At 40.8% G+C, this 12,588-nt stretch overlaps 1 protein-coding gene across 3 annotated transcripts in view; it reads right to left on the reverse strand.

Annotated features, from left to right (window-relative positions):
- KIRREL3 (kirre like nephrin family adhesion molecule 3) overlaps positions 1-12,588 on the reverse strand; it is an 847,361-nt gene that overhangs the window by 78,604 nt on the left and 756,169 nt on the right. For all 3 annotated transcript variants that reach the window (XM_034421931.3, XM_034421932.3, XM_087876028.1), the window contains exons 8-10: positions 11,992-12,140; positions 11,467-11,594; positions 4,491-4,617 (exon numbers count right to left, since the gene is read on the reverse strand). In XM_034421931.3, the coding sequence (XP_034277822.1) occupies positions 4,491-4,617; positions 11,467-11,594; positions 11,992-12,140 (404 nt within the window). The remainder of the gene's footprint in view (positions 1-4,490; positions 4,618-11,466; positions 11,595-11,991; positions 12,141-12,588) is intronic.

A 12,588-nucleotide genomic window follows, 5' to 3' on the forward strand; every position in this document is an offset into this window, starting at 1 on the left:
CATAATATTCTTTTCTCCTTCTCTTTTTCCCAACAATAACAACCCTATGAAGTTGGTTGGGCTAAGAAAGAATGACTGGCATAAAGTCACCCGGATGGCTTTCATGCCTAAAGCGGAACTAGAACTCACAATCTCCTGGTTTCTAGGGCAGCACCTTAATCACAAACTGACTCTCTGAAGCCCAGAATTCTGGACTGCTTTCATGGTATAGAATTATGAATGAAATCTAGGAAGTTTTTCTACTATTATATGCAAAATGTTCCATTTTGAGGAGGCAAGCTTACCATGCTAATTTCTCTTCTCCTATTTCAGGTGGAGGGTTTACATGTACAGTAGGGGCCAAAATTGTGGAAACCTTTTGGGAAAAATATATTTTCTAAAACTAGCTAATAACACTACTTTTTTGGGGAAGTAGCACCATAAAATTATATGTCAATGGAAAGATAATTTAATCAAGAATGCAATGCAATAACTTTTATGAAGGATTTGCTATTAGAATAGCAGTTACAGTATAAAAAAGAAAAGTGAAACACGTAGAAAAAACGAGATATACAAAAATGATCACCCTGTCAGTTAATACTTAGTTAGTAACCTTTAGCATGAATTACGGCCTTACAACGTCTTCCCATGGAGTGAACCAAGACTTTTAGTTCTGCAGCTGTTATAATGTGAAACCAAGATTGAATGATTGCTTCCATTAACTGGGTTTTATTGCTGGGTCACTTCTGACTAACAAGTTTCTTCAGTTGGCTCCATAGACTTTCAGTTGGGTTAGGGTCTGGGCTATTCCCAGGCCATTCCAGCAGTGGAATAGGATTATCTTGAAACTCAAAAAAAAAAAAAAGTGTTGTTATTAGCCATCAAACCTCAAAAATACACTTTTCCCAAAGGGTTTCCACAATTTTGGCCACTACTGTATAAGGAGAAGAGCTAAACAGAGCTTTAATTTCCTTGTTCCCTGTCTTTGCTGCACTTCTAAGAACCAATATGTTCTTATCACACAACTGTCTTGCTTGAAATGGGGATGCTGGAGTCTGGATGTTTAGGATAAAAGGACATGCCACGAACTGTCTTGGCAAGATGTTGTACAGCAAGGTATTCAATTAACTAAGTCTCCAATGTCAATCAATATAGACAAAAGACTAACAGAGCCCTTCATGTATCTGGAGGTCTGGCCTGAGTTATGAGCCCCTGATTCAAAAAAACAATCCTCCAGGATAGAACACAAGATCTGCACCTTTCCCCTGAGTTGAAGAAGCTTCTGCTTACTGGAAGTGGATTTTACATGCCTTGAATAAAGCCAGAGATGTTTTGTAGGTAAACAGATATTATTTCTGCTTCCTCGATTCTTGCTTCTGTACTGCTGGGGCAATTCTCAATTTTTCTTCCTTCTGTGCATTAACTTGGATTGTTTGTGGAGGTTTCCTTTATTAACATCACTGTCTAACGTACGGGATATAAACAGGAGAAGAATTATCAGTGGGAAGGGTGCTCGGCAGCAAATTGATTGCGTTCTAGCTATCCTTCCTGGCAATAGACATTTATCCTTATTATTACATTTGGGCAGTGCACAATAATATCTTTCTTACTGGCAAATATTCTCCCCTGCCCCCTGCACTGTTTATCTGGATTGGCAGAAGCATGCATCAAAATGGATTTTTTATAAGATGTCAAGATTTGTTTTATCTCCATCTGGGGAAAGGATTTTCTTACACATAAAGGCAATGGGCAATCCTAATTGATGGGGATAAAGGAGAAGGATTAAAGGCCCTTTGTTGTTTGTAGAAAGGGGTGAGTGTGTGTGGAGAAGAAAAGAAACAACATTTTGGAATTGCGCAAGAGTGAAGTTTCTTCTCGAGCTGGCCATGGTGGACAGGAATTAAACTGTGGATCCTAATGGCTTCATCGGCTGACTTATGAGGACTTGATGGTATCTGGGGTTCTTTAAAACAATATATACAAGCCGTATTCAGAATTCAGTATTTCATATGGTCTTAAGATTTAAGGGTGAGTTTCAGGACTGCTGGACATCCATAAACTATGTGAAATTTGGCCCATGTGAGATTTTTTTCCCCTTGATATATGTCAAGTTTAGCAGCAATAATATCTTGATTGATATGATGGACTGCATTCAAAGCATGGGCCTTGTCACTAAGAGAAGCCATCTCTTCATTCTTTAAAGGAAGGATGGACAACCAGAAGTTCTGCAGCCAACTCCAGCATCCAACCCCATGCTTGAAGTCTTCAAAGTTATGCTGCTTAATTTTGCTTGCATAAAATCTGGGGTAAATTTTAGACTCTGACTAGGTGGCTCAGTGGCTAAGACACTGAGCTTGTCGATCAGAAAGGTTGGCAGTTCGGCAGTTCGAATCCCTAGTACAGGTCTCCTGCGTGAGCTGGACTAGATGACCTCCAAGGTCCCTTCCAACTCTGTTACTGTTAGACTTAATATAGATTGAAACTGAAAACTTGCAAAAAAGCTAAAATCTCTCCCCTACAAAAACCTGGGGGGAAAGTCTGGTCCTTTCCACATGAATCATTGGTTAAACAAAAACTTTGCCCATCAGAACATTTTCTCAAATAGCAAATGTGACCCCACCCAGTAGCATAACTTTGTTGCAAACACGCAGCTGGAAGTATTCTGGTTCTATCATTTTTGAGGCACCTTTATTTATGAAAAGAAAGGTGCAGAGAAAACCGCATTATGGAAATGTTGCCCTATGGAAACGTTGCAATAAAATAAACTTCTTGGGTGAAATGTGCAAAAAAGTAGATAGTCCATATATATTCTTGCAAGCATTTCTTCCAAGGTTTCTACCAAGATGCACACTTGGAAAAATAGTCCACCAAAATACACATGGAGCTTTATCAGGATTGAGCCAACTGAAACCAACAGATGGCTAGCAAAATATACAGTTGCGCCTAACCAAAATAGAAAAATTATATTTATACTCGGTTGTGTGATTCCCACCTGACCTTGCATTCCTTATTTGTAGTGACTTCTCCCCTTCTACTCTTTCTTGTCTACTTAAGACAGACTGCAGCCTCCTTGGAACCAATTTTCATCCTAGGTGACCTTGTGCTGTTGGGCACTACAAAAATGTTAACTTAGCAATGCGGTCTAATAAACTACTGATAGGTAATAATGAAGGTCAGGGGGGCTATTTCCCCCTACTATTTCTCTTTGCTCTCTTCTTTCCCCTTATTTTTGGGAGACAGGAGGGGGTTATTGAAGCACCTAGGTAGTTCTGAAAATAGAAGGAAACCAGAGGAGATAATTCTGTGCTTATTCAGCCCCTTATCACTTTCCTCTGTGCAGAATTATTCCAAAAACGATTGAGTAGGTTGCTTTAGAAACAATGCTTTCAAAATTTACTTCCTTTTTGTTTCGAGGTTGGGGGAAGGAGAGGTGTGATTGTGTTGGAAACAAGGGTGTGGGGGAAAGGAGCAAGTTCTTTGTTTTGATCAAATGTATCACTTCGTTTTCTACAAGCTATTTAAATTATAATTAAACCGCAGCAACCAACAAGGGAAAAAAAAGTAAGCCTGAGATAAGAGATGGAGCGGGAGACAAAGGGATTTATTTATTTATTTGTTTGTTTTTACGGATGGCCTAGCTAAGGTTTTTACCATACCATCCTTTCAGCCAGCTCTGCATTCAAAGTTAAATGCAATCCAGATCAGCCAAAGAATTTTGACCGGGGGGGGGGGGGTTGTTGCTTGCATGGAAGGTAATATACAGTCTTGAGAGAAAAAAAGGAAAAGAAAAGAGTATAACATTATATTTTGTCTCCCCACTCCAAAGATAAGCAGTCCTCTTTCCTCAAATTCAATGGCTTAAAAATCCAGAGTAGCACAGAAGAGAAATTCAGGAGCTGTGGGGTTTTCTATCACTTTCATATCCTTTACCTCAGCCTGCTGGCTAAGTCAATTTATGGCCTGAGATAAAACAGCATGTTTTCCCAGGATCAATAAGGCCATAAATATAAGTCAAAAAGACACTGGGGCAAATCAGAAGCCCAAGGCCACTTGTGTCCCCTGCTCTCCACTTTTTGGCATGGTCCCAAAAATTCCCCTTGATTTGTAATTTGGAATATGAGAATTACTAAACTCATGGGATTAATAATATTCATGGTATCAAATCAAACCTAATTCATAATAATAGCTCTGAATCTTAACACTGGCTCCAGCTGTTGGACTGTGGCTTCCTGTTGACAATCTCAGTGAAGGCCTTGGCCTTTGAATGTTGTGTATCTGTGCCATATAGAGCTAAGGTTTAGTTTAACAATCACACACCGAAGTGGGAAAATGATTATCCAGAGCAGGGGTGAGGCACTCTTACAACTTGTAGACCTCAACTTCCAGAATTCCTGAGCCAACTATGGCTGGCTCAGGAATTCTGGGAGTTGAAGTCCACAGCTCATAGAGTTGCTATAATTGCCCACTCCTGATCTGGAAGAACGACAGTGGGGACAATAAATGGTAAATACCGTTGACGGTCAGAGACACTTCTCGCTCTCCTGCACCCACACGTGGAACCACAGCACGGCACACATATTTCCCAGCATCTTCTTGGTGCACGTTTTTCAACGTTAGTGTGTTCTCATTGCTCAGGACCTGAAAAAGAAGAGAGTTTATTTCAGGGGACAGGTCCAAAAACCAAGAAGGCAAGAATGCCAATTCAATGTTCAAGAATGAAAGCAGCTGGATTCAGGCACTTTGCTAAGTTTGTTTTAAACATAATGTATCAGGCACAGCATCACCCTATGCCAGAAACCATGGTTTACAAATCACAAACAGTTCAAGGGCATTCATTCATATCCTGATACGTTTCAACAAGCAAGCCAATGAACCCCATTGTGTCTTAGCCAAGCATGGGAACCAACCACCAAGTCCAGCCAGTTAGGCAATATCTGTGCTAACAGAGGCACCTGAATCTGAGCTTTTGGCATGAAAAAATAGTCCTTCATTCTGAGTTATCTTCCCATCTCAGTTTGCCATCTGTTGCCTAGCGTGGATCTTCTCCTGGCTAGGCCTTCACTGTATTACATGGCTCCATTCTACTTTGCCCCATCTGTTTCTGCCTCTTTCCAGTATCTCCAACCATTCAGACAGCTCCATCCAAGTAGGAACCTCTCTTATCAGCATCCCAATGCTGATCACAAGCATCATTCTGCAGAAAGCTGGCTAAGCATTCAATGGCTTAGAGAATAACCAAGGCTTTATATATAGGTAGTCCTCGACTTACAACAGTTCATTTAGTGATCGTTCGAAGTTACAACATCACTGAAAAAAGCGACTTATGACCATTTTTCACACTTGCAAACAGTTGCAGCATCCTCATGGTCCTGTGATCAAAATTTGGATGCTTGGCAACTAGTTCATATTTATGACGGCTGCAGTGTCCTGGGATCATGTGATCACTTTTTGCAACTTTCTGACAAGCAAAGTCAGTGAGGAAGCCACATTCATTTAACAACCGTGTTACTAACTTAACCGCTGCAATGATTCACTTAACAGCGGTGGCAAGAAAGTTCATAAAATTGCGGCAAAGTTCACTTAGCAACAGAAATTTTGGGCTCAATTGTGGTCATAAGTCGAGGACTACCTGTATAATAAAATATTTGAGGGTTAAGTGCCCTTCGGTATTTCAGTGAGCTGTGATTTCCCTTTCTATTGCCCCATCCACCCTCTCATGCAGGAGACATTTAATTTTTTGCAACTTCTGGACAAGTTCAGCTCTTATTAGGACTTCTTCATATCACGGATTGCCCAAATATTCTAATGCCTCCTCTTTTTTCCCCTGAGAAATTGGATAAACGATAAGTAGTGGAACTACAACACTCAACAGCAAATATAAGTCTAAGAATTTTTGGAGGGTTATCCTCCACAACGGGAGAGCCCAGCCAGCTTGGGGAAGGGAAATAAAGAGTTTGTAAGAAAGAAGGAAGCGTCTTTGAATCTGTAAAAATTGCAAATCGTATTCCCCCGCTATTTTTTAGATGGAGGGGAGAAGGCCAAATTCCTAAAGCTATTGTGTCGATGAACATTTCATTTTCAAGGTCTGGACTGTATCCTAGCCAATGTCTAAAAATTCTCCAGTGTTTTTTTTCACATTATATTTCCAGGCAGAGGCATTACTATTTTGAGGTCACAGCCACCCTATTACAAGAGTATCATGAAAATCAGCTCCGTGTCATATAGCTGTGCTCCTGTTCCAGCTGCTTTGGCCCTTCTGGCATCCGCACTGCTAGCCATCCTGCCCTATAACCCACACTGGTGCAATCAACCATTTTATTAAAACTTCTTAAATGCTGAAGTAGGGAATTTTTGTGCAGCCCAGTCAGCAAAACGTGAACTCCTGTGATATTTGGAAATATGATGAGACTAAAACAAATATGCCCTTTAAGAGTCAACTTCTTCTAATTGCTTGTGGAATGGCTAATTTCCTATCTGTACAATTGGAGGACCGATCTGCAGCTCAAATAGACAGGCATTAAGCCCTTATGCTGGGATCTGCATACTGGGTGGTGGGCTCCCTTCACCTATCTGGACAGAGCAAGCTGGAACATCTGCTCTCTTTCTCCGGTAGAAATTTGGACAGCATCCCTTTGGGCCTGGTTCCTTTTGCCTTTCTGGTATGTGTTTGCTCTGTAAATATAACCCAGCATGTTCTCTATCTGGCACCATTGAGTGTCTGATCATAGAGCCAACTCCGCTGCACAGATGGGGAGTTTACACTGATATTTAGCAAAACACATAAATGCCTTTAGCAGTAGTGAAAGTTATATTGCAAAGGCATCTTATATCAAAACCAGTGAGACTGGGAAAGGATTGCAATTTAAAGCATGTTTTGGCTTGTTTCTTTTAGATGCTCAGAGTGAAGCTCATACAAAGCAATCTGTTTGTGAGTGCAGATGGGCCTAGGGCCAGCAGTGGTGGTGGCAGCGGCAATGTGGGCCTCAAAGGGAAGGACCATGTGCCCCTTTCCACCTTCCATAGGTGCTGACCTAGATGGGTAGGGATGGCGGAGAAGTCAAAGGAGCGAGTGTGCTGATGAAGAACAGCCTGGGAGATTGCAAGGCCTGGCTGAAGAACTGAAGAGTAGCTGAAGCTGTTTGTTCCTTGTTATATGGATTATTAGAGCCAAGTTGCTTTCCTGGACAGTAGTGGCCACAGGTTGATATTCAAAATCATAGGGGTTTCATCTCTTTTTCATTATTTTTATTGTTTTATTCCACCTTTATTATTTTAATAAATAACTCAAGTTGGTGAACCTAGCTAACACTCCTTCTTCTTATTTTCCCTACAAAAATAACCCTGTGAAGTGAATTGAGCTGAGAGACAGGGACTACTAGCCCAAAGTCAGCCAGCTGTTTTCATACCTAAGAGAGGATTAAAAACCACAGTTTCCTGGTTTAGTGGTTTCTAGCTACTATTGTGTGGTTCTTCAACTGACTTCTAATTTGATCTATCCAAGGCCACTTTAAAGGATGGACTGGATCAGAAAAGAGAGAGAGGAGGGAATGCACCAAGGGATGCTAATTTTTGTGTGTGGAATTAATGGGGGTGGGGGGTGGGGACCCAAAGGCCAGAAATATTTTTGTGGAAATGGAATACAGATTGCATGTGTTGCAAGAAAGTTTAGTCTGATGTCTTAAGATCAAGAAATAGATAATTGGGAAGATGTCTGAGAACCTCTGCTGCTCTTTCTTATCTTTCAGCAAGGTATACTAAAGCTCTGAGATGGAGGACAGGTTCCTATATTGAGAATCTGATTAAGGCTGACCCTTATGTGTGTGAGCATTGTGGGAATGGAGGGTGGCAGGTTCCATACAGTGATACTGTATTCAAATCTGTATCATGAGTCTATGCAAAAATATGTAATGCAGGGAGGCTTTTTCAGTGTTCTTGACCAATGGCATCCTTGTTGCATATAGACAGTATAGGCTTCAAATTGCACAGGAGAAGGATTTGGTTGCTAGCCACCATTCTTTTGGGCACTGTACATACAGAAGGAGGATTCTATTGCTCTGAAAGGACATAAATTTAATCCTGCTGAAGGACGTCTATTAATATGCCAGTTTATTTATAAAAGAAAAATGAAATTCTGGATTCCATCTATTCTTGACTGAAGCTGATAAATATATTCATGCTTTTCCAGCACTTGATTATAGTGTAAAATAGCTGCTTCTGTGTGGACTGACTCTGTCAAAAGACATTATTTTTAAGGGAATGTAACTGCTCTGTTTTTATGATAGATAGATAGATAGATAGATAGATAGATAGATAGATAGATAGATAGATAGATATAGATAGAGTTATAGATAGAGTAGAGATAGATAGAGTAGAGATATAGATAGATAGATAGATAGATAGATAGATAGATAGATAGATAGATAGAGATGGATGGATAGATGGATGGATAATAGATAGATAGATGATAGATAGAAAAATAGAAACAAAGAAAGAGGATAGCTAGCTAGAGAGATAGAGAGATAATAGATACTAACATGGATGGATAGATGGATTGGTGGGTGGGTGGATGGATGGGTGGAGATAGATTAAAGGAAAGATAATAGATGAGAGACAGATGGACAGACAGACAGGTGGATAGATCGAACCACTAAGATATGCAAAGACATCTTTGGATTCTGTGGTGTGAAATGATTACAAGAGCATGCATCATCCTAAGTAGAGAAGAAGCTCCAGAGCAAATCTCCGCCTTAGCTTGGGCTGCTCACAATGAGTGTGCAATGTAGTGATAGTTTACAAAAGCTTCACCTGCCACAAAGAGATTAAATGAGGCTTTGGCCTTTAGTTAACCTGGATGTTGCTCATAATGGGAATCTGTTCAGTTTCTATTAGGACTATTTTGTGAAGCTGCCCTTTGCAAGCAGAAATGCGCCAAGAGCTGTGAATGCCATGGAAACCTGTCCTTTCCATTTGTATTAGGCCAGTTACATAAATCAACCTTCCCGACCTCTGCATAGTCAAACATTTCTGCTTCTCTTAATTTAACTATAAGGACCTACCAATTCAACTCGGGGGACTATCATTGCCTAGTAGTCTAGCTTAGGATGATATACCATCTTGATTGCTCAAGAAGACTCCTACTAAAGCAGGATGTTACTGGATGATTTGAGCACAGCAACACTGCTTTCCTTCCACCCCTTTAGCCATTAAAGAGAAGGAGGCTGTTGTAGGGAGCATAGGGAATGCCCTTGAAGGATAGGAGGAATTGCTGCTACTAAGCCAATAGTCAGATAAGAGGGAATGGAATCTTGGCCAAGAAAATAACTTGAGAAAACATATCAGACAAGCCCCTATTTCATATGAAGAGAAAGCCAGGGAGGAGGAAGCACATTGAGGTTTGCACAATTCTCTTTCTGTAGCTGTAACAATAAAGACAGTCCTGACTTATCAAGCATTCATGTCTCAGTCTGGTCTACTTTGTAAGATCGACGTGTGTTGAGGAAGTCTCCATGGGTCAGTGGAGAATCCAGGTGGAGCAGAATACGCTTCTCTATTCCAATCCTAAAGATGACTTCCTTTCCTGTAATTTCCTGGGGCTCAACTTGGAAATCATCTCTGTAGGTCCTTGTAGATTCTCCAAAGCACCAGAGGGCAGGACAAGAAACAATGGTTGCAACTAGTCAAAGAGAGAAGCAACCTGGAATTAAGGAGAAACTTCCTAACAGTGAGGACAATTAACCAGTGGAAAAGCTTGCCTGCCTTCAGAAGTTGTGGGTGCCGTTCAATCTAGATATTTCTAGATTGAACAGCCAAGAAGTAGATGCAGACAGAGATAAAGATCCAAGAGAGGAATATGGGAGGCAAGTCAAGAAAAGCATAGCAATTAAAGTATTGAAGCAGGCAAGAGACGATAGATAGATGATTTCTCCTTTTTGTTGTTGTTTGGATTTGCTTTTCTTTTTCTCTCACTTTCTTTTCTTTTTTAGGTAGGTGACATGACTAGAAGTTATGTAGGACAGAAAGAGCCTTGGTACTACAGTGGTTTAAAGCACCCTGTTATTAACACAGCTGCCTGCAATTTACTGCTGGTTCGAATCTCTCCAAGGCTCAAGGTTGACTCAGCCTTCCATCCTTTCTAAGGTAGGTTAAATGAGGACCCAGTTTGTGGGGGCAATAAGCTGACTTTGTATAAATATACAAAAGTATGAAGGCTATTGCTTAACGCACTGTAAGCCGCCCTGAGTCTCCGGAGAAGGGCGGCATATAAATCAAATTAAAAAAAAAAAAGAAAGAAAGCATTTTTTAATAAAGGGTGACATGATTAAAAGTTAGAATAAGAGATAGGAATAAGAGAAGGGGGAATATTAGTGTATATACTTTTATATAATAAAATAAAAGCAATAACGAGAAAACAAGGAATAATTGGATAATGACAGACTGCAACTTAATATAAATGTGTATTATTAATAGAAATATATAAGTTGATTGAATGTAATAACTATGATTAAGTCTACTAGTTTTAGTCATATTAGAATATATGACACTCAGGTGCCACACTGTTCACGTATTGATATGTTTGTAAAAAAAATAAAAAACTTTTTAAAAAAAGTTGTGGGGGCTTCATCACTGGAGGTTTTTAAGAAGAGTTTGAACAGCCATTTATCTGAAATGGTATAGGGCTGTGATGGTGAACCTATGGTACATGGAGCCATATCGGGGGCACGCGAGCGTTGCCCTAGCTCAGCTCTAGCGCGTGTGCACCAGCCAGCTGATTTTTGGGCCTTCTGGCCCACCAGAAGTCATGAAACAGGCTGTTTCCTGCCTCTGGAGGGCCTCCGGGGGTGGGTGGGTATGGGGGAAGGCCCATTTTCACCCTCCTCAGGCTCTAAGAAAGCCTCTGGAGCCTGGGGAGGGTGAAAAATGGGTCTACCGGGCCCACTGGACCATCACATGCCAAAAGCGGGGGGAGTACAGGGGGGGTTGTGCACACATGCGTGTCAGGATGGGCCACATTGAATTATGGATGTGGGCATGTACGCGCATAATCCCTCCCCCGCGCTCCCCCCACTTTTTTCACACAACGGCAAAAAGATTAGCGATTACTGGTATAGGGTCTCCTGCTAACATGGGGCTGGACTAGAAGACCCCCAAGGTCCCTTCCGGCTTCATTCTATTTTACATTTTAGAGCGTGAAACTTCTCCTTTCCATAGAAGGAGGAATGCTACCAGTAATGAATCAAAACATGCTGGCCTCTGTGTGGGACTTTCCTTTCCCCCTTTAGATCACTGAAGAGGAGTTGAATGTTTTTAGAATGCTCTACATATTAAAAGTCACATGTCTTTTTGATAAGTTATGGAGACTTTCCCTGACACAAAGAGTAAGAATAAGAATGTACTAGGTGAGTGGTAGACCAGCAAGGCATCAATAAGCTCTTTAACCTGTCCTCAAACATCTGGCCAGTTTTCAGCAGCATTGCCCATCATTCTTACCACACCAGAGCCCCTCTTCATCCAAACGATGGTCAGAGATGGGTTTCCAATCCAGGCACAATTAAATATGGCATCGGATCCAAGATCGACAAGAAGAGACTGTGGTTCCGTCATCATGCGTGGCCCAACTGAAATAATAAAAAAAAAATTGTTGCAGGACAGGGTAGCCTCTAAGATTTAAAATAGTCATCACAAAAAATATGAAAAAGAAAGAACCCCCAAAGGAACATTATAGCTCAAGCACTGAGTTTGAATATATTCTTCTTGCTCTTGTGGCCACCTCTTCTGTTAGGGGAAGTATTGTTATTAAAATCAATTATCTTTGGCATATGGTTCTCAATTTCTGACTTGGTTATTTTTTTATCAGACTATCTTGTTTTCTAAAGAAGCATTCAAAAGTTGCATCCCCATCAATTGGTCCATAGCCAGTTTTTGCCCTGCAACGCCCCCCCCCCCCACGCCTAACACAAGGTGTTAAGTGTGTTGAACAATGTTCTAGCAGATCAGTAGTTGAGCCATACTTACAATAGACATCGACTGTTCTGCTGATGTTGGTACTGCCCAGAGCATTGGTCACCTCACAAGAGATGGGTTCAAAGAAATAGGTGAAGTCGACAATGGTCTCATAAGCATCACTTGATGCTTCCTTTATAATGTGGCCCTTTTTGGCCCACCTGTGGAGTAACAACAAAGAAAATACCAGGGTTGTGTTAAGATGGTCTACACGGAGAAAGCGAACTTCACCTTTATGGAAGAGATAAGGCAGGAGATTAAAAACACAACTGAAGATAAGCAGTCAGAGATGAAACTGGATGTTAGATACTGCTGAAGTCTGATGCTTATGAATAAATTGCAATATGGAACCCATGTAAAATACCAAGTTCCTCCAGTAATTTTCTATGTATCAACTAAAACATTTGTTTTCAGTGACTTGCAGGGAGAAGGAGAAAACTGCTGGATCAGCCATTCAGTCAATCCTTGCTTTGTTTTAAATTATAGATAAGTGTAAAACTACTGGATCAGCAAAGAAAGGCACCCATGGCACACAAATTATTTATTTCATTTTGAAAGTTTATATCCTGGCTTTCTTCCATCGTGGAACAAGATGCAGGTCAACCAGGG

Source organism: Pantherophis guttatus, chromosome 9 (genome assembly GCF_059756535.1).
Source record: "Pantherophis guttatus breed Tessera chromosome 9, ASM5975653v1, whole genome shotgun sequence".
Taxonomy (NCBI): domain Eukaryota; kingdom Metazoa; phylum Chordata; class Lepidosauria; order Squamata; family Colubridae; genus Pantherophis; species Pantherophis guttatus.